The sequence below is a fragment of the Vicugna pacos genome, chromosome 22 (genome assembly GCF_048564905.1).
Source record: "Vicugna pacos chromosome 22, VicPac4, whole genome shotgun sequence".
In the NCBI taxonomy this organism is placed as follows: domain Eukaryota; kingdom Metazoa; phylum Chordata; class Mammalia; order Artiodactyla; family Camelidae; genus Vicugna; species Vicugna pacos.
The window spans coordinates 32,278,330-32,299,474 of record NC_133008.1 but is presented as its reverse complement, the minus strand read 5'-3'; the positions used below and the strand labels follow the sequence as shown (position 1 = coordinate 32,299,474).

Genomic DNA, 21,145 nt, shown 5'->3' with positions numbered 1-21,145 from the left:
AGCGGCTGCTGGCGTCCAGTGGGTGGGGCTGGGAGGCTGCTCCACCCCCCACGCTGCCCAGGATGGCCCCCAGAGAGGGACCCGCCCCACCTTGGCAGTACCGAGGGGCCCCGGGCAACGGTACCCGACCTGACCCGCACCCACGCCCCTCCCCGCAGGGACGCCCGTGAACCGCATCCCCATCATGGCCAAGCAGGTACTCGACCTGTTCATGCTGTACGTGCTGGTGACGGAGAAGGGCGGCCTGGTGGAGGTCATCAACAAGAAGCTATGGCGTGAGATCACCAAGGGCCTCAACCTGCCCACGTCCATCACCAGCGCTGCCTTCACCCTGCGGACCCAGTGAGTGCCCAGCAGCGGCTGGCTCGGGCAGCTGCCAAGTGCTTCCCGGTTGGGGATGTGTGGTGGGGAAGGGAGCTTTGCGGATCCCAGCAGCATCCCCGGTGCCATCTTGCCCCCGCCCCCGCCCGCAGGTACATGAAGTACCTGTATCCCTACGAGTGTGAGAAGCGTGGCCTCAGCAGCCCCAACGAGCTGCAGGCGGCCATCGACAGCAACCGACGGGAGGGCCGGCGCCAGAGCTTCGGCGGCTCCCTGTTCGCCTACTCGCCGGGCGGGGCCCACAGCATGCTCTCCTCGCCCAAGCTGCCCGTGTCCTCCCTGGGCCTGGCCGCCAGCACCAACGGCAGCTCCATCACCCCAGCCCCCAAGATCAAGAAAGGTGAGGGCAGTACGGGTCCTGGGGCCTGGCCTCGATCAGCTTCAGCCTGGCAGTTTGGCCCCAGGGCGAAGGAGCCGCCTTTCTCTTCTCTGGGTAACCGGAATGATAACCCTCAGAGTTGGTGTGGAAGAGGGCGGCCAAACTTTCAGTGCTATGCCTGTGGCAGACATCACTAATCAATGGCCATCTTCCCAGCCCCACAGCAGGCTGACATCACTAACCAATTTATTTTCCCTAAATGTGTGCCTTTGGTAGACATCACGTATCAATAGGTTTTCCCCCCAGTTTGATGCCAAAGCAAACATTGCAGATCAAGCAGTTTTCCCTTCCTGTGTCCATGGCAGACATTACTAGTTGATTGCTGTTTTCCCAGTCTACACTGAAGCAGACATTATTAGTTTAGCACTGCATCTATTTCAGATCCCCCGGCAGGCATTGCTAATCATTCGTTGTAGCAGTGGCCCAGTCTTCTGTCTGTGGCTGCTGCTTTTAGTTGCTCTTATGTTTTCTAGCCCCTTGCACATGACAGACATTACTAGTTGATCACTGTATTTTTTTCCCCTGTGAGCTGTAGAATCCTTAATGCACTGTTCCAGCAGATACCAAGAGGGTAGCATGGGTCTGTCAATCAGACTGACCCTTTAACTGTCTCTGGGGCTATTGCTCAGTGCCCCTGGGCAGCTGGCTGCCCCTTTCTGAGCCCAGCTTTCCTTACAGTTAAAGTCCAGGAAATTACACCTTCTCTGTAGAGTGGTTGGGGAGACTTCAGTGTGTAAAATGCCTAGCCGACATAAGGCCTGGGTTTACAGCTACCTGACAGAGAGCACCCCCAACCCTAGTCCCCATCCATGGCAGACATCACCAGTCGATCACAGTCTTTTCTCCTGCCAAGCCTCTGAATCTTTCCTAACACGGAAGCACCAGCAGCACATGTTGGGGCGCAGCCTCAAGCAGGCTGCCGCACCTATCCCGAGTTCCTGTTTCTCATCTACATGGGCCGTGACCCCCTAATTCCCAGGCTTGGTCTGGGGATCCGAGATGATCCTCACAGGACCCTGAAAATTTGGGGCTGGCCAGATCGGAGGTGAATGGGTCTATTGTCAGCTCCTTTGCTCCTCTGTGGGCCTCAGTCCACCCCCTAGCCTTGGGGGGTTCCAGCGATACCTGGGGATGTTATTAGGCACCACCATACGCAAGGCCCTGTGGTGGAGCTGGGGAAAACTGGGGGATGGGAGAGAGGGTTCTGACCTGCTGGAGCGAGTCCCAGTGGGCTCCTGAGGAGGTGGCCTTTCAGCTGAGACCAGCAGGGAGAGCTGCGGACACTGCGGGAGGAGTGCAGCTGCAAAAGTCGGCGTGGGGACCCAGCATGGAGAGGCAGCACCGGGCAATGGGACAGACACAGGTGGAAGAGGCGGGAGAATAAGAGACAGCCGGTCTCAGTGGGATCGGTGGTTGGGAGCAATGGGGACATTTGTTCCAGCTGCATGACAGCGGAATGGTTAGGGGCTGGTTCTGGAGCTGGGCCGCATGAGTTCCAGTGCCGGCTCAGCCTCTCTCCAGCTCCCTGACCTTAAGGAAGTTACCCGCTCTCTCTGAGCCTCAGTTTCTTTAGCAGTGAGATGGAGGTACTGGTGTCTAAGTAGTGCCGTGGTACCGTTATACTAGCGTTGTCATGACCTGTATTACTGTTACGATGGTGTCTGATACAAGCCCGACGTTAGAAAAGGTCTGGCACCTGTGTCTGCTGAGAAGTGCATCCCCTTGCCTGGAGAGGGGGTGAGCGCCCCATCCGTGGAGGTGTTCTTACCTTGGGTAGAAGGCAGGGACTGGGCCACCTCTGTTCCCTTCTGGCCACCAACCCCTCCTCTCTCCTGTCTAGAGGAGGACGCAGCCGTCCCCATCGCGGTTGCCGGCCGCCTGCCGGTCCCCCTGGCGGGCCACCCCGTGGTGGCGGCCCAGGCGGTAGCAGCCCAGGCGGCTGTGGCGGCGCAGGCAGCTGCCCTGGAGCAGCTCCGGGAGAAGCTGGAGTCCGGGGAGCCTCCTGAGAAGAAGATGGCCCTGGTGGCGGAGGAGCAGCAGCGGCTCGTGCAGCGTGCACTGCAGCAGAACCTGCTGGCCATGACGGCCCAGCTGCCCATGAGCATCCGGATCAGCAGCCAAGGTAGCACCGCAGCTCACAGCCCCTGTGCTTCCTGCATGTGGAACAGGATAAGGGCCTCACAGCCAACACATGCAAAGTGCGTCTACAGAGCAATAAGAAGGAAAGGCAAGCAGGCCAGGGAAGACATGGGCAGCAGTGACCAGGAGATTCTTAGGAAGAGAATCCCCTCCATCTGGCAGGGGATCTGCAAGTGAACGGGCAGATACTGGCTCCTACCCATCAGAGTCTGATAATACCAAGAGTTGGTCAGGATGGGGGCGTCCTGCTGGTGGGTGTGTAAGGAGGTGACAAACTGGCAATCTCTTTTCAAGACAGAACACCTCGAGGGAGAGTGCAGCTCAGTGGCAGAGCACGTGCTGGGCAGGCTGGAGGCCCTGGGTCGGATCGCCAGGACCTCTGTGAAAGTAAACAAACTCCTAATCACCCCTCCAAAGGTTTTTGTGGAAAAAAAAAAAGTCTTTAAAAAAAAAAAACAGAAAATGTGCTTGCCCTGGGCCTGGGTGACTGTGCCCAGTACCAGGAGCAGAGCTAGTGCAGGTGGAAGTGCGTGTGGGAGGGTGCTCTCTGCAATCGCTTGTGCAAGGCCACCCGCGTGTCTGACAGTAGGGGGTGAGCCAGTCACGACTGGAACGCCTCATGGCCATAAAGAAGAACAAGGTGATTTGGGTGTGCGGACATCACATAAGATGTAATCATGAAAACGGCAAGTTTCAGGGGGAGGGTGCAGCTCAGTGGTAGCTTGCAAGCTCAGCGTGCACGAGGTCCTGGTTCAATCCCAGTACCTCCATTAAAATAAATCAATGAATAAAACCTAATGACATCCCCCCCAAAACTGTTACAAAATATTTTTTAAAAAGCAAGTTTTAGATGACTACATTCATATTAAGCAAGCGTTTATTGAGTGTCTGTGGGCTGGGGATAGAGCCAGTCGGTAGCTTTGTGATGTGTCACATCTGGCGGGGTTGACCTGCATGATGCAGATCGTTGGACCGATGGCTTCGTGACTACAAACGGAGGTTTTGCTTCTTCCTGCAGCCTCCGAGAGTCGCCCGGACTCGGCTGCAAGCCTGGCCAGCACCAATGGCAGCAGCAGCATTAGCATGTCAGTAGAGATTAACGGAGTCATGTACACAGGTGAGACCACCCAGCCCCCGTGCCCACCTTACCAGTCTCCCCAGAGTCCTGGTTGCCCCTGGTCGTGGCCTGCTTGGCTCTCATGAGACCCGAGTCTGCGTCCTGTACTGGGCCCGGTGCTCAGAAATACGTATCGTGTGTTGTGTCCTATTGCAAGTGAAGTCTCCATAGTCCTTCTGGAAAAAAAAGTAATCAGACACCAGATGGCGCTGTCGACACAGAGCAGCTCGGTTGCTGTGATGACCGCAGGAGGTCCGGGGGGGACTTTGCAGGGGGTCAGTGCTCTGGAATCCTGTCACACAATCTTTTCAATTCTCCGTGACTTGTCTCTCCTCCTGTCCTTGCACCAGGAGTGCTGTTCGCACAGCCGCCGGCCTCCACACCACCGTCAGCTCCTAGCAAAGGCGGAAGTGGCTGCAGCCGGGGAGGAAACAGTGGGACCAGCGGCGGCGGCGGCGCAGGCGGCCAGGCCGGGCCAGCGGGGCTGTCTACAACACCCACGACTTCTACCTCAAACAACTCATTGCCTTAACCGCAACACTCCCCACCCTGGAAGCCCGCCAGACCGGGCAGGGGGTCGAGGTGGGCCGAGCAGGGGCCGGGATGGCGGGAGATACGGGTGGGGAGGGGAGCTCTCCACAGAGGAGCCACAGCTAACGCCAAAAAGGAAAGAAATATATATATACATATATATATATATAAAGAAAATTTAATAAAGCAGGGGAAAACCAAGGAACACTTGAATTACTCAGGTTTTGGACATGCAGAGAGATGAATTGTGAAAACAGCAAAAGAAATTGGAAAAGAGAAAGACGTTTCCCAGGGCTTTCATGCAGCCCTGGTGGACCCACATGGGCTGGTGTGTGGTTTCTGATTTGGACCAGTTGCAGCATAAGGCAGATCCTCTTTACCTCATACATCCCTGCACTGTGTTTTTTCATTTTTATCTGTTTGTTTGTTTTCTTTCTGTTCATCACACAGTCACCACAGCCAGCTCCTTGTGTTGAATGAAACCCCTGAGCCAAGATCAGCTGAAATTTTTTTCTTGTTGCTTTCGGGAACTTTGTTTTTTTGTTTGTTTGTTTTTTAAGAAATAGCAGGAATTCAAACTCTATAGGGTTTTTAAGAGGTTGGGGGTTTTGTTTTGTAAATATTCTATTTTATTCTTGGGGGAGGAATCAAACCTAGAAAAAGGATATATATATCTATATATTTGTGTTCATTCAGGGAAACTGGACTTGAAAAAGCAAAAAAAAAAAAAAAGGTAACACCCTTTTTATTTTTCCCATGACTGATTTGGGTTCGTTTTTGCGTTTCCTGTGGTGCAGTGGGCAGCTGGTGGGCGCAGGACACTGGATCCCTGGGCTATAGCCAGCAGAACCAATGAACTCAGGTGCTGTGGGCCAGGCCAGGGTGGGGGTGCATGCCAGGGGTCAGCGGGAATGGGGTAGGAATGCTGAGCGGTAGATGGTGCATCGCCATACTTGTCTCTGGCAAGCAAGTCTTAACTCAGAAGAGAACGTGCTGGGAGGGGCTCCGCCTGTCAGCCCCCAGCTCCTGTCTCAGGGATGAATCGGCTTGGGGGCTCTGGCCTGAAAGGGCTGCTTTTGGAGACTGTCGATCCTGGGGGACAGGGGTGAGCCGGCCTTAGCTCAGGGCGAGGTTTTTGGGGCCATGGCACCCCGAACACCCCCCATTCTCGTCTCCTTAACTCTGCAGCTGCTGGGAGCCACAGCGCCCTGCAGTAACTAAAGGAGCTAGATAGAGGCGGAGAAAGGGCGGTGCCCCTCCCTCCAGGACCCCCAGGTCAGACGGTGGGCATAGGGTGGAGGGTGGGTGCAGCTGTACAGCTGGGCAGGGCATTCAGTCCGGGGCCGGTGATGGTGCCCCCCCGCCAGCAGAGCTGCCCGTCTGTCCCAAGCCTAGGTGAGGTCTGGGGACTTTCTGGCTGACCTGCCCTCCGGGTCGCAGGGGAACTGGAGGCGTTGGGGGAGGGGGGCTAACTCAGGTTCCCAGGGTGAGCCTGGCATCTCTAATTGGGCCCAGGGAGCCCAGCCTAACGAGGCCGGGAGGAGCAGGGCCCCTTCTGGGCAGCCTCCCGCCTCCCCACCCCGGTATCATCCGGGTGCCTTGGAGACCTCGGGGTTGGTCCTCAGCCCGTGGGTCTTGCACGGGCTTGCCTTCCTGTGGGGCTGCAGTGTGTCTTTGGGAGGGAGCCCCTAGCCCCTTGCCCCTTTCTCGGTGTGTCTCAGGGTCGCTGGTGCCCGGCCTTCGGTGGGGCTGGGGGCGGGGCTGTGCACGGGCTTTCCTCTTGCTTTTTCTTCTGGAAGGTTCTCCCCTCCCAATCTTCCGCTGCAGCGGCACAATCGTTGTGGGAGGGGATCCTTCTGTCCCCAGACACAATCTGGCCACCCCCATCCCCTCTTCTCCCTCTTCTGTCCCCCGACCTGACGGATGGAGGGAGTGTGGGCGCTGCCCCCCGCATGGCGCTGGGGGTGTCTGCTGTGAGCTTCTTTCTACCTCAGGTCTGACTCTTGATGCCAAAACCCATGCTCGGCTGCCCCTACCCCTCCCGGCAGCAGGGCTTCAGCAAGCACCCGTCCTGGGCAGAGCCTGGGGGCCCGCCTGCCTCGGTGTGTGTGTGTGTGTGTGTGTGTGTGTGTGTGTGTGTGTGTGTGTGTGTGTGTGTGTGTGTGTGTGTGTGTGTGTGTGTGTGTGTGTGTGTGTGTGTGTGTGTGTGTGTGTGTGTGTGTGTGTGTGTGTGTGTGTGTGTGTGTGTGTGTGTGTGTGTGTGTGCGTGTGCGCGCGCGCGCGCGCGCGCGCGCGCTATGCCCATGGGCGTCGGGGGATCATGTCGTGTCCTGTGGGCACTGGGCCTCCTGGATCGAACTCTCAGGGTGTGCCTGCTGTGCGGTGCTGTTGGTTGTAAGGGGGCGGTTGGGGGCGTGGGCCCTCGAGGGGGGCCTGAAGGGGTGGCAACGCTGGGGGCTCTGGGGTCAGGTGGGAGCTTGGCCTCCAGGCGGCCTTGCCTCGGGCGGGGCGCCCCCGTCAGCGCCCCTGCCCCCGCAATCCCAACCCCACCGCCACCTCCTGTTGGTGGGGGTTTCTGGGGTGCAGTTCAGCCCCCCCTTATGGAAATTGAGGTGGGGCCGGGGGCCGAGCACTGTTGTTTGCGGAATGGGTGGGGCTTAGCAAAAAGGCGAGGGTGGGGACCCCTGACTCAGGATGGAGCAGGGCTCCCAGGGGCTCCCCTGCTCTGGAGATGCTCCTGGACGGGCTGCCTCTAGAGCCTTCCTCGTGACCTCTAAACCTGCGCAGGGCTGTAGCGGTCTGGCTGGGGGGGATGGGACGGGGCACGGGGTGGCGGGTTGGTTTGTAATAGTTGTGCGTTTGTACAGTCACTTTTCACACTGTTAGCTATTTTGCCCACTACCATCCTTTTTTTTTTTCTTTTCCTTAATTTTGCTTTTGGATTTTTTTCTTGACAAACACGAATTTCAGCCTTTCATTCCTGACATGTGAAATTTCAGTTTCTCTGGGGTTTGTCAGCCGGCGTGGGGACCACGCCTGAACTCAGGTTAAAGGGAAAAAAAAGAAAACCTTCCAATAAAAAGATGTCAAACTACTCTCTACCTCTGGCTGGGCCCAGCCTGTCCCGCCCTGGTCGCGGCCAGGCAGCCTGTGACAATTTATTTCAGTTTTTGCAGAACATTCAGGTATTAAAAGGGAGAAAAAAAAAAAGACCAAAAAAAAAAAAAAGGTGTGATTTTGAAATTTAAAAGAACACTGAGAGTTTACATTTTATAACATTATTATGCAGATTGTATTTAAACTTCAGAAATATTTAAGACAATTGTAATCCTGTAAAGCTGATGAAATATTAAAACAAGACAAAACACTTCTGACTTTTAACAGAAAATGTCTCCTGTGTTGCTTGCTTTGAATGTCACCCCACCCTAACCCTGGGTTCTGGTGGCAGAAGGCCAGGGCCTGACCCAGAGGTCCTCCAGTGGGGACTGTGTCCCTCAGGGGACACTGGGCCATGTCCAGGGACATCTGTGGTTGTCACGAGGAAGTGGGGGACACCTGGCTGGCACCAAGGGGGTAGGGCCAGGGAGGCTGCTCCACACCCCATAGTGCCCGGGACGGCCCCCGCAGAGAACAAGCACCCAGATGTCAGCCGTGCTGGAAGACCCAAGCTAAGTGGTGTCCGAGACGCCCCTCCCTCCCCCTCAACGTCACCCTCTTTAAAGTGGGCAGGTGTAGCCATTAGTGCCTCGATGCGGGTCTGATGCATGGTCCTTCTAGGGGTTTGGGGAGGACCCAGGCGTGGCAGGGCCAGGGTCCCAGCCTGTTCCCTGGTCCCCTAGTCTAGGCCTCCCATCCTCAGGGTTCTGATGCCAGGGTGGCTCCAGGGTTGTCTGACCAAGTCCTAGGGCATGTTGCCTGCCCCTGCCCCTCATTGCTGGCTTCATTTTGGTTCTTCAAGGAGGCCACCCCCGGGCCTGCCTCTGGGCCTTTACACATGCTCTGGGGAATCACACCCACGTCTCAGCCGCCAGTTAACGGATGCTGCGGGACACTGGCCTTCTTTGGGTGAACCCATAGAGCTCCCCCTCGGCCACTGGGAGCAGCTCCTGCAGTCTGTGCCCCGATGGGGGCTACCCTGTCCCCTGAACCTTCCCCCTGTGATTCAGTCCCATTTTCACACTTGACATGTGGCCCCAAAGAAACCAGAACAAGGGGCAGTTTGCGACCCCTGGGCTCAGCACACATGGAAGGGAAGCCCCATGCTCTCAGCCTCCAACAGCAGGACAGCACCACAGGATTTCAACTGGAAGAGATTCCACGGGTTCCAATCCACATCCGTCCACTTCTCGCCAGCCCCCACCCCGCGGACGTGACGGGCTCAAGATCAGCGTGGCCGATGGGGCAGTGGGCAGGCCCAGCTTCCTGCCACCTAGCTCCCCTGCTACCTGCTCTGGCCACGGCTGGCCTGAGCCGGTCCCTCCTGCCTGGCTCAGTCCCCAGGTCTGCACTGAGAGAGGAGAAAAAACTCACTCTCCTGGGGCACATGCCTCCCTGCGGCCCATCCACGTGGGCCCAGCCTCTGTGGGCCTGGGGGGCCGGGGAGGTCAGAGGACAGAAGTCAACCCACCTGCCTCTCAGCCCCCTGCCCCTCACCTCCAGGGAACTAAAGTCATGTTTTTTTTTAATAAAAAGGTCTTTTGGCAAACTGGATTGGCCAGTCCAGCGTCTTCATTCCTCTGCTGAAGAGGCCCTCAGGTCACACAGCCTCTGGGAGGAGGAGGGAGGGCTCAGGCCCCACCTCCTCCCCAGCCTCCCAGAGCCCCGCAGAGTCTCCCACCGCCTGGGCCTCCTTCTCTGCTTGTTCGGAAGCCCGGGGAACATCCCAGGAGGTGGCATTCCAAACACGATCAACAGAGCTGCAGGAGCCAGGCAGAGCCGCAGGTCTGGATGAGAGGACCCGGGAGAGAAGAGGGCTTTCACCTGAGTCACCTAGACTCCCCAGCTCACCGGGGACCCCACGGAGGCTGAGGCTGCTGGGTTTGTTGGTGGGGCCCCTTGTGCACAGGGTGTGAGATGGGGCAGTGTGCACCCTGTGCCAGCAAACAGGAGGTGCTCAATAAATGTGGAGGGGATGAAGAAAGTGGGGCATGGACCCAGAGGCGGTGGGGCCCTCTGTGCCTCGGTTTCCCCTCCTGCTCCTGCCGCCCTCCTGGCCTTGGATTTACTGGGTCTGGGACCAGGCAGGCGCCACGCAGGCACCAAGGAGGTCTGGCAACTGGGTGGTCCGAGAGGCCCCCAAAGCGTGGCTTTCGCCCTGCCCTTCTGACACAACTGGTCTGTCCTCATTCCGGAACCAGGCTGGGGGTGGGGTGACCTCTGACCTCACACAGCAGCCTGGCTGAGCTGGGTCCCTGGGGAGGGGAGAAGGGGGAGGGGAGGAGAGGAGGGAGAAGCCAGGAGGGACCTAGGCTGCAGCCCAGCTGGCCTGCCCCCAGAGCCCAGCCCACCCCTGCCCCCGCCCGAACGGCCACCAGCAGCACCCCGTTCCACTCTTGGGGCTGCACCTCCATTTGCACAACTGGTCCTCCTGTAACCCACACCTGCTGGGCCCACCCCATGTCCTGGAACCTGGCTGTTTGGGAACTTCCAGCCAGACCTCCCCAGACAAGTACACAGACCCAGGGCTCGAATCCCGCAGTCAGTTTGCACATGGGGAAACTGAGGCACAGTGCCTCTGCCCCAGTGCTCAGAAGTGCCAGGTTCGAGCCCTGAGTTGGTGGTTAGGAGAAGGCTGCCTCAGTCCACCCATAGGAGCCACACAGTGTGCCTGTTCTCAAATGGGGTTCCACAGAAGGCGGAGGATTCAGGATTCAAAGAAAGGTGTGGCTTGGGTGGGGGGGAAATGGTATCTGAAAAATGTAAATTATCATTCAAAGTGTTTCATTTTTCTTATTCACATTTGAAAAATCAACTGAGGAACTGGGGAGGGCGCATCAGCCAATTCTGGGGGTGGAAATCAGGAACAGTTGGTTCTGGCTCCAATCTGTTTTTGGACTCAATGGTCCCTGCCTCAGTTTCTACTTTTGGCAGCTGCTGGAGGCTTAGGCACCTAGCTCTCCCCAGTTTATAAACATTTTTCAGTGTCATGTGCCTCCCCTACCCCTGGGATAAAATAAAATCCAGGTCTCCTTGTCCAGCTCCCCGTCCATGATCTGTCTGGGCACGCACCTCTGCCCCTCTTCCTTTTCAAGTGTTGGTTCCCGCTGGAGCCACACCTGCTCTGGGAAGCACCTCTTCCCGACGCCCAGGTCAGGCAGATCCCCCGTAGCCCCCCTCCCTCCCGGTAGCTGCTGCTTGCTGAGGCCCCAGAGCTGGGAGCAAACCGGCCTGGCCTCCAGGTCGGTGGCTCGAGCCTGCCACCTGGCGGCCGGGGCTAGAGCTGCGGACCCCCAGGCTCTGGGCGCCGTTCTCTGCTCATGCTGTTCCCTTCTCTCCTCTCCACCATCCTCTCCTGGATCGCACAGCGGTATTAGGGGACCCATCATCCACGTCCCACTCTGGGAGGTTTTGAGCGCTCTCCGTATTCAGTGCCCCTAGAATTGCTTGTGGGGACGCCTCCTAGGACGGCCATGAGATCTGGACTTGAAAGCGAATTCTCCCTTTTCAAAGGTTGACAACTAATTCTACATTTTAAAATGCACTGTTTTTAGACGCGGCCTGCGGCCGGCAGCTGCAACACGAGGTTAGGAGCTCCTCAGACAGAGCTTGCGACTTGTTTGACCTGCACCAAGTTGCTGAAATAAAAATGTGGATTTGCGGCCCCCAGAAAAGTAGGGTCCAAGGGGAGGCCGACGGTGAACCCATGAGTAAGCATCTAATTGCATCTAATTACTGCTGAACGCCAGCTAGATGTGTTGTTAGGTGCGTGGTCGTGTTTAAAGTGCAGTGTCTCATTTGGGCCTGTAAGGTCGGTACTTAGTATCTGCACGTTAATAATGATGATGATGATGATGATGATTGATGATGACGATGATGATGATGATGATAATTTGAGAGGTTAAGTACTTGGCCAAAAGCGCCCAACGGAAATGGCCAAGCCAGACGTCCAGGCTTTGAAGCTAACTGCTCTCAGGGCACCCTGGGCCTTGGTTTCTCCACCTTTTTTTTGAAACAGGTCTCCTCCCAAGGTCTCTAACCAGCTGCTGCGCTCTTTGAGTCTCCGCGGAGCAGGGGTAAAAGAAACCCAAAACCCAGCCTAATTTACAGGGCGGCCCCCTTCCCTGAGGCACGCGCGCTCGCGCGGCTCGGCCGGCTGCCAAGAGCGATGTAACGTGGGCGCCGCTCTAGCCTGCAGGGCGGAGTCGCCCGCGTCTCGCTGGTGATGACGCACGTCCGGCGAGGTGGAGAAGGCAAGATGGCGGCGCCCATGGAGGTGGCCGTGTGTACGGACTCGACGGCCCAGCTGTGGAGCTGCGTCGTGTGGGAGCTGCACTCTGGCGCCAACCTGCTCACGTACCGCGGCGGCCAGGCCGGGCCTCGCGGCCTTGCGCTGCTCAATGGCGAGTACCTGCTGGCGGCGCAGCTAGGCAAGAACTACATTAGCGCCTGGGAGCTGCAGAGAAAGGTGCAGCGGCACTCAACCCGGCGCCGTTGGCTGCGTGTGCTGGGCGCCCGAGACTGGGGTCGGGGGAAGGGGCGGTGGGGGCTGCACGGGCCCTGAACTGGGGTGGGGAATGGGGAATCTCAGGGTGCTCTGCGCACGCGCGGGTCTGGGGGCTTTTTTTGCAGGAGGGAGGCGCACGCGCGCAGCTGAGGGTGGGCTGCGACTAGGGGGAGTGGGGGGCGGGCCTCTGGGCTGCCAGCCTTGCGCACGCGCACAATGAGGGTGGGGGGGTGTCCTTTGGGGGCCTTGCACTGGACCTGGTCCGTTGCGCGGGAAATTTAATTGGAAAGAGTTTACAGTTGGAATGCCGTGGGTATCGTGGGCTTAGACGGTGAAGGTCCAAGGCCTGGGGGAGCCCGTTCAATGGTAGCCCGGGAGACTTAATGCATTTATCCCCTCCAAAAAGACGCTACCTTTTGCCACCAGGGCGCATGGTTTCTCCTCTTACAGAAACGCAGAAGTGCAGCCCCTTTGGCTGCTCGCCACCTGTCTTTGGCAGCAGACATCTCTTGGGGCAGGCTCTGTGTTCTGGCTCTGTCTGGTGTGGTCCACACACAAACCTGAGTTGTTCCATGTTAGAGATTTGGAAACTGAGGCTCAAGGTCCAAGGCCAGACTTTGGAAGAGACAGGACTGGGGCAAAAGCCGAGGGACCAGTGGGCCCTACTGGGCCCTCAGTGCCTTGCCCACCCTCTCACTCAGAGGGCTCCTCTGGCCCCCAGGCAGACAGGCACCGTCCTGCTTTTAATGAGAATCCGCAGGCCGCCTCCTCCACTTCTGCCCTGCAGAGCCGGAGCTGGAGCAAATCCCTCCTTGCTGAACTGTGGATTTGCTCAAACCACTCCACCCTCACTCCTCTTTCTAGTTGTCCTGGAGGTACAGCTGCCTGGGCACCCCTCCCGCTCTCCTCGCTGCCCTCTGGCTCCCCCGTTCAGCGTAAAACTCAGGCTTCTTATGCCTCTAGGACCAGCTTCAGCAAAAGATCATGTGCCCCGGACCTGTGACCTGTCTGACCACATCGCCCAGCGGCCTCTACGTCCTGGCAGGGATCTCAGAGAGTATATACCTGTGGGAGGTGAGCATAAGAGCACAGGGCTGGGGGTTGGGGGGTCCAGCCTGTGGGCAAGCCACTGGGTTAGACCACTAACCGGGTTGTCACTGATAGCCTGTTATGCCTGGTTGGAGCTCACATCTCCGCCTGCTGGGATAGTGCAGGATCCGAGGCCAGAGAATGAAGCCATGACCACGTTCTGCCTTTCCCGACCTCGGCCGTCCCTGCAAAATGGCCTTCTTGGCTCCCCTAGAGGTTGGCAAAGAGAACCAAGTGTTCTCTGTGGATTGTCAAGAGGCCTGCAGACACGTGGGGAGCTTTGTGATCTCACCCCGGGGCTCTCAAACCTCAGTGTGTCATTCTCAAACTAGGGAGCAGTTGCCCCAGCGCAGGGAGAGAAAGTCTCAGGAGAGACTTTCCTCAGGTGCCCATCGTGGTAGAGATCCTCTCTTGCTTGCTGTCCGGCTGGTGCTGGGGGTGTGGGCAGAAATCAGTCTTCCACTGTCAGTAGACACCTAAGGGGGTTGCCCCTCCCTGGTGGAGGACAGTCTGTGTCTGTCTTCTCCTGTGGAAGCTGCGTCCCGCTGCCCTGGCTCTAGGAAAATTCCTGGCCAGCATGAGCTGTGACCACAAGGGGGCGCCCTACACGGCCGACCGGAGACAGTTGCTCAGGCTGAGGGCTTTCAGCCCAGCCCGCCTGGCTCCTGTATCTGCCTCTGTTGGCTTTCTGCCCTTCTCTCTGCCGAGTGAGCAAGTGTGAGTCTGTGTTCAGATTTCCTTCCTATAAAGACACTGCTCACTTCGTCTGAGTTGATTACATTTCCAAAGACTGTGTTCAAGTGAGGTCACAGGTTCTGGGGGTCGGGACGTGGACTGGGGTATCTAGGGGACACGATTCAACCCACAGCAGCATCGTGCCTCCATCAGCACCACCACCACTACCACCACCACAGCCCTTCCCCAGTGTCCCTGCCACAGGTGCCTTCTCTGCTGCAGACCCAGCTCCCAGGGTTTCGCAGCATGAGGCACCCCTCCCCCTCCCTCCTGCTAGCCCTGAAGATGGTGACTTCCTGCTGTGACTGAGTTGTCACAAGGAGCTGCCTGCGGTCCGGGCCAGCCCATCCTGAAGGGACCTGCTCCGTCCCCTGCTGCCCCCTTGGCCTTGTCGCCTCGCCCACACCTTCCCTGGGGGCCGCAGTTACACTACCACCAGCATCACCTCGTTGGGGGCAAGGTGGGAGCAGGTGTGGGCAGGACCGGAGGGGCTCAGCCCAGCCGGCCCCCCTGCCCATCTCAGGCGCCGTCGGCCACATACACAGTGCCCTGGCCAGGTGGGGTTGGGGCGCTCTCCTCACAGGGCTCCCTGTGACCTGCGGCTGGGGGCCAGGGGCTGTACCCCTTTCTTGCTCTGACCCGGGCGCCCCTCCCCCAGGTCTCCACGGGGAACCTTCTGGTTATCCTGAGCCGCCACTACCAGGATGTCTCGTGCCTGCAGTTCACGGGGGACAGCAGCCACTTCCTCTCGGGGGGCAAGGACTGCCTGGTGCTGGTGTGGAGCCTCTGCAGGTAGAGTCCTGGCTGGCCGAGGCCTCCGACCAGGGGGCCAGGAGCCTGCTCCGCAGAAAGGCCATGCCAGGGCCCGGGGGAAGGGGCTCCAGGTCAGGCTGGCTGTTGTAAGGAGGGCAGGGCCTGCTTGGAGCCGGGTGGAATGTAGAGATGTGGGCTGCCCTCCCTGCTGAGGTCCGCCCCCCTGCCCCCGGAAGTGTGCTGCAGGCAGACCCCTCCAGGACCCCCGCCCCCCGGCATGTCTGGTCTCGCCACACCCTCCCCATCACAGACCTGCACTGCGGTTTTGGGGGACCCCTGGCCCGGGTGGCCACTGCATCGCTGGACCAGACAGTAAAGGTAGGACTCTGCCCCTGCCTCCAGTGGGCCTGTGAGCCAAGCCTGGCGGCTGGCGGGTTGCTGGCCTGCGGGAGCCAGAACATTGCCTCCTCCCCCAGGCTGGCTGCTCCAGACAGCTCTTAATCCCCCTGATGCTTCTGGCCTCAAGGACGTCCAGAGGGTGGACAGTCCAGCCCTGTGTCAGCTTGGAAATTCCCACTTGGCCACTGTGCCCGGCGGGCAGCTCCCAGCCAAACCTCAGGGAATTTGAGGGTGGCCGAGTCCTCAGGTCTTTGTCCATGGCTGGGGGTGGTCCGGGGCTGACTGGATGGTGGCCTAGGGGCTGACAGTGGCTAAAGCAGGAGGCCTTAAGGGGTCCCAGCCTGGGAACCGGGGCCCTTAGCCCCTGAGACTCCCTTGGTGACAGCTCCCAACTGAGGCCCTCACGGGGTCCAGAGCCCCCCAGCCAGGCTGCCCAGCTCTTAGACCAGCACTCCCGCCCCACCCACCCCCAGCTGTGGGAAGTCTCATCAGGTGAGCTGCTGCTGTCCGTGCTCTTTGACGTGGGCATCATGGCCGTGACCATGGACCTGGCCGAGCATCATATGTTCTGTGGTGGCAGCGATGGCTCCATCTTCCAGGTCGACCTCTGCACCTGGGTGAGTGTCCGAGGGCAGCTGGTTGGAGGGGGGCCCAGGCTTGGGCTGAGGAGCCGCCCTGCCTTTGGCTCACCGGCTCTCCTGGCCTCTGCAGCCCGGGCAGAGAGAGAAGAGCTTCCAGCCAGAGCAGGAGAGCGGGAAGGTGTTCAGAGGGCACAGGTGCGGGGACTGGGTCGACGGGAGGAATGGGGGCCCCATTCTCCCACTTCTGGGTTGGAGTCCCTGGTGCTGCCCTCCCAGGGCCTGTGTGTCCCCAGGAATCAGGTGACCTGCCTGTCGGTGTCCACGGACGGCAGCCTGCTACTCTCAGGCTCCCACGATGAAACCGTGCGCCTCTGGGATGTGCAGAGCCAGCAGTGCCTCAGGACAGTGACCCTCAAAGGTGGGCATGGGCAGCCCCTCCGGTACCCCCAGCTCCCCCAAGAGGTCCTGAGCCCATGAGGCTTTACTGGTCTGGGCCCCGGGGGCTGACATGGGTGGGGAGTCAGGGCCCCAGGCCTGGTGGGCACTTGAGGAGTTGGGGGCTGGTGAGCCTGGGTACAGGCGGGGCTGAGGGTGGGTCCCAACCGACACCTGCCCGCCACAGGCCCTGTGACCAACGCCTCCATCATGCTGGCGCCGGTCAGCATGCTCAGCTCCGACTTCAGGCCCGGCCTGCCCCTGCCCCGCTTCAACAAGCACCTGCTGGGTGCCGAGCACGGGGACGAGCTGCACCGCGGGGGCTTCACGCTGCGCCTGGGCCTCCACCAGCAGGTATGGCCCCCTTATCCCCCAGCAGGTGGCCAGGCCTCAGGGCCCCACCCTGGCTGGGCCTCCACCGTGTTGCTGTGTTCCCTCGGGGTCGGTCGGGGTCCTGACTGGGACCCCCCATGAACACCCTCAGTGAGCAGGCTCCTCTGATCTTGTAGTTGAGGTCAACCTGGTGCCCAGCCCTGACCTCAGGAAACACCAGAACCTTACGGAGAGGGGGCGGGCCGCACCCAGGGGCTGTCACAGGAGGGCGCCGGAGCCTGGAGGCTGTACGTGTCCAGCTGGGCAGCAGGCTGCACGCGCAGCCCTCCTGCCCCTCCTGGTCTGGGTCCCCTCCCCAGCCTCCGCGGGGCTGGCCTTGCCCACTAAGGCCATGATCTGTCCACTGTTTCTGAGCCATGGGGTTGTCTAGGCCCCTCCGTACGGTGTGAAATTTGGCTCTGCGTGCGCCAAGCTGCTGGCTGAGGGCAGCGTGCCTGGACAGTGCCCAGCAGGAGGCCAACAGCCTCTCGGCTGCAGCCACCTCGCTGGGTGGGCAGCCCTCCCTACAGGCTGGAGGCACGACCTGACCACCAGTCATCTGTCCTTGAGGATGTTTCTGCACATCCCTTGAGGCGGCTTGTCTCCAAGCCCCTGCATGTGGTCTTGAGCCTCCCCTGCCCCTGGGCCTAGGGCAGTATGCTGGAGAGGGAAGCAGGTTTGAGGAGACTGGGCACGTGGCTTCCGGCCAGGCGTGGTGATGAAGCCATGGGCCTGGATAGTGTCACACCAGCCAGGCACCCGGTAACCCCTCTCGGAGCCTCATCTCCCATCAGTCAGCGGGCGGCAGGACTGCGGCCCGCACTAACTGGGAGGATGCGCGTGGCCGCTGATGCCGCCTCTGGTGTTTCAGGGGTCGGAGCCCAGCTACGTGGAGCGGGCGGAGCAGCTGCACGCGGTGATGTGCAACACGATGGAGAAGGTGGGAGGGGCGAAGCGGGAGGGGAGGGGCCCCAAGGTGGAGGGGTGGGGCCGGCGCCGGCAGGGGCGGGGCTGTTCACTGAGAGAAGACGCCGGCGCCCCGCCCTCCGTCCCGGGCGGTGGGGACCGCGGCCCTGACGCAAGCCTCCACTCTGAGCCCACGCCCCGCCCCTCCACGCCCCTCCCCTAGAGCGTGCTGGGCGGCCAAGACCAGCTGCGGGTTCGCGTCACCGAGCTGGAGGATGAGGTGCGCAACCTGCGCAAGATCAACCGCGACCTGTTCGACTTCTCCACGCGCATCATCACGCGCCCCGCCAAGTGAGCGCGCCGCGCCCCGCCGCACCCCGCTGCACCGTGGGGGATTCCAGCTGGGCATCCCCGCGAGACCAGCGGAGCCCCAGGCCGGAGCCGTCTTCTGCCACGTTCCTGTCTTTGGGGATTTTCATCTCCCCCCAGGGTCGTGGTCCTCGTTGACCCACTGCCCTGTCGTGACCTCTCCTGTCTGTCGCGCTGGTGCTGTTCTGTTTGAAATCCTCTCCTCGGCCCCTGTGTGCCCGGGACCCTCGTGGAGGGACCTGCCTCCACGAATTTTACCGGAGCCGTCACAGCCCGAGTTTTAAATCTGGTGTGAGAATCCTGCTTCTCACGTTTTCACTCACTTGCCGCCTGGGTGCCTTTGCACAACTGAGAGGCGTGGGCGGTCCTTGGGGCAGGCCAGGGGCAGCCCGCCAGCTGCAGGCCGAGGTCACCAGGCGCAGGAATGATACACAGAGAGCAGTGTAGTCATACTGGTTCCAGCCCTCTGGGGCCACCTGAGGGCCCCCCTCAACGTGGGTCAGGGCAGCCGTCTCTGGGGTGGCAGCTGGTTTGGGGCCAGGGTTCCCCCAGGGGATCACGTGCCCCCTCAACTTGAACAGGACGTTCTCGGTGTCAAGGGCCCAAGGGGGTCAGGTATTCTCACTGCCTAAGGGAGACAGGGACACCACGAGCTGCCAGCCAGCACCTGGAGCCCAGCCCAGACATGGGAGTCCCAAGGCTGCCAGTGGAACCTTCCAGAAAGCTGCCCTCAAGTCACAGCCTGCTTAATGGCCCAGAAAAATCCATGTGACTTAGCGGGTCCCATAATCAGCTGGGGGCCAGCACTGAGTTCGTGTTTTTAGGCTAGTGGGCATCCCCTCCTGGGACTCTGCACCCTCCCCAGTGGCCTGGCTGTGCTGCAGCAGGGTGGCTGGGGTGGCGCCATGTCCCAGGGGTGTCCCTCTGCACCCACCCCCAGCCCACTGTGCTCAGGAAGCTAGACGGGGGTTACCTATAGATGCCACGTAATGGGTTCTACTGGCTCATGGAGTCCCCGTTAACCCACCAAACACAGACTGAGGTGGCTGTAGGCCTGGGGCTCCTGGGGGCTCCTGGCGGCCAGTGGGGGATGGTCTTGTGGCAGCTCGTCACCACAGAGCTGGGTCTTGGAGCTACGTCCTCTTCCGCAGAGCACCGTCTGTGGTCTGGGCCAGCTCGGTCCAGAGCATCCAGAAGGTGGGGAGGGCAGCTGGGTTAGCTGAGGCTCCCCAGGGGCCAAGGGCCACCTCACCTACCCAGGCCCCTCGCCCCCAGGCCCTGACCCTGGTGAGGGTCCCTCCCCGCCCCTGGTGCTGTGCCTCTGGCTGGTGGCCGTCCACCTGGCCACACCACCCCGACCCCTGCGCCCTCAGCTGTCTGCTCTCATCCGTGGTTAAGTGACTTGGAAGGAGGTGCAGGTTCTAGAGGTCCTGGGATTGCTCTTGGCATCTGCTTCCACTCCCAGCCAGGAGCCTGCGGAGGAGGGGAGTGGGGTGAGCTGGGCTGTTGGCCTCCTCTGGGCCTGGATTCTTCCCTGGAGTGGGGACAGGGCTGCTGTTCCCACTGCCCCTGAACCCCCCCACCCCTCAAGGAGTCCCAGTGTCAGACCCCCAGCGTGGCTCTGGGCCCTCAGCTGCCCACTCAGCTCCTGGGGGTGCTTCCTGGTGTGTCCACCCTGCCCTGTGGCTGGGGCAGGGGGCCGGTGCTCATGGTTCCTGTGGGCCCAAGGAGCGGCCCTGCCCAGCAGGGAGAGCCTCCTACTGACATGCATCTGGCCTCCACACCCCCTGCCCCTGCTTCCTGTTCATGTGGGCCTGGAAGGGTGCCCGTTTCCCGGCCACAGACACAGGCCTCGCAGCCTCAGCCACTTGCTGGTTGCAGAGGATGGGGGTGGGCGGTGAGGGGCAGAGCCTGCAGATTTTGCCGTTTCTGAAACCCCAGGTGGCCTCAGACAAGCCCCACCTGCTCTGGACACCTGGTATCCTTATCTGTAATGGGACACACACCTGGGCCTGCGAGGAGCCTTCAGGTGCTGGCATGCAGCAGAGCGAGTGTGTGACAGGGCATGCCACGCAGCATGTGGTGCCCTTACCGTCCCGTCTGCACAAGTCTCCGTGCATGTTCCCTGGAAGCACAGTCTGAGTCCTGAGGCATCACTGGCAGAGGGGCAGATGCACCCACAGCACCCAGTGTTCACAGATGACAGCCATGTGCTGCTTGTATGTGTAGACCATAGAGAGCTGCACCTCAAACCCACCAGGACAGCTGTTATCTCAAAAGACAAAACAAGTGTCGGGAGTAGGTAGAGAGAGGTGTTCAGCCCTCTCACACGGCTGGCGGGAACAGGAAAAGGCGCTGCTTCTGTGGCAAGTAGTCTGCAGGGTCTTCAAGAAATTACAGGTGGAATCAGTATATGCTCCAGCAGTCCTGCCCCTGGGTACACACCCCAAAGAAGGAAAAGCAAGAGATGTTTGTACGCCTGTTGCCTCAGCAACCGATTCACAACAGCCAAAAGGCAGAAGCAACCCAAGTGTCCATGGACAGGTGATGGGTAAACACCACGTGGTCTGTCCTCAACAGCAGGTTTTATTCAGCCAGGAAAAAGAGAAACGCACTGACACTCGCTACCACGTGGACAGACTTCAAGAACACAGTGCTCGGTGAGAACCAGCCACAGAGGATAAATACTGTCTGATTTTACAGGAGGACCACGGAGAAATCTGTGTCATAGAGACAGGAAGGAGGCGGTGGGGCCAGTGCTGGGGGAGCAGCGGGGAGTCGGTGTTTCGTGGAGACAGAGATTCAGTTTGGGAAGATGAGAAAGTCCTGGAGATGATGGTGAGGAGGGTCACACAGCAAGAAGAAAGTGCATAATGCCATTGAGGTGCACTTACAAATGGTTAAACTGGTGAATCTTACGTTATGTGTATTTTACCGTAATTAAGAAAAAAGCCTTTCCTGTGACTCCTTGTTTAATCTGCATGGTAGCTGGGAGGTTAAAAGCTACAACCCTTGCCGTTGTAAAGATGGAGAACCGAGGAGCAGTGGCCAGGAATCCACCCCAATCACGCAAGTGCAGCCAGTTCTAGATTCCAGCCGGGGCCTTCATCACTGGCCCTGATAGGGAAGTACTGGTAAGGGGGGGGGGTACCAGCAGGGCTGGGGGGCTGGCAGGTTCAGCGGGGCTCCGTGTGAGTCCTGGGAGGGCCGAAGCCCTGTCTGCTTCTCAGCTGCCTCCCAGAACCAGTGCATGACAGTGTTGGCTGTCTGCTGAAGGCCATATTAGGGTGAGGAAG

General features: G+C 59.7%; 2 protein-coding genes across 6 annotated transcripts in view; both read left to right on the top strand.

Annotated features, from left to right (window-relative positions):
• Positions 1–7,916, top strand: part of ARID3A (AT-rich interaction domain 3A) — a 35,098-nt gene extending 27,182 nt beyond the window's left edge. For all 5 annotated transcript variants that reach the window (XM_072948138.1, XM_072948139.1, XM_072948136.1 and 2 more), the window contains 5 exons: positions 159–342; positions 474–721; positions 2,601–2,882; positions 3,918–4,016; positions 4,367–7,916. In XM_072948138.1, the coding sequence (XP_072804239.1) occupies positions 159–342; positions 474–721; positions 2,601–2,882; positions 3,918–4,016; positions 4,367–4,548 (995 nt within the window). In that variant the 3' untranslated portion in view covers positions 4,549–7,916. The remainder of the gene's footprint in view (positions 1–158; positions 343–473; positions 722–2,600; positions 2,883–3,917; positions 4,017–4,366) is intronic.
• Positions 7,917–11,643: 3,727 nt separating this feature from the next.
• WDR18 (WD repeat domain 18) lies at positions 11,644–18,147 on the top strand. The gene is made up of 10 exons (XM_006206440.4): positions 11,644–12,171; positions 13,174–13,284; positions 14,693–14,826; positions 15,024–15,165; positions 15,660–15,803; positions 15,898–15,962; positions 16,061–16,185; positions 16,390–16,556; positions 17,446–17,514; positions 17,704–18,147. Exons 1-10 carry the CDS (start codon positions 11,929–11,931, stop codon positions 17,833–17,835), a joined length of 1,332 nt encoding a protein of 443 aa, XP_006206502.2. The 5' UTR covers positions 11,644–11,928; the 3' UTR covers positions 17,836–18,147.
• The last annotated feature ends 2,998 nt before the right edge of the window (positions 18,148–21,145 follow it).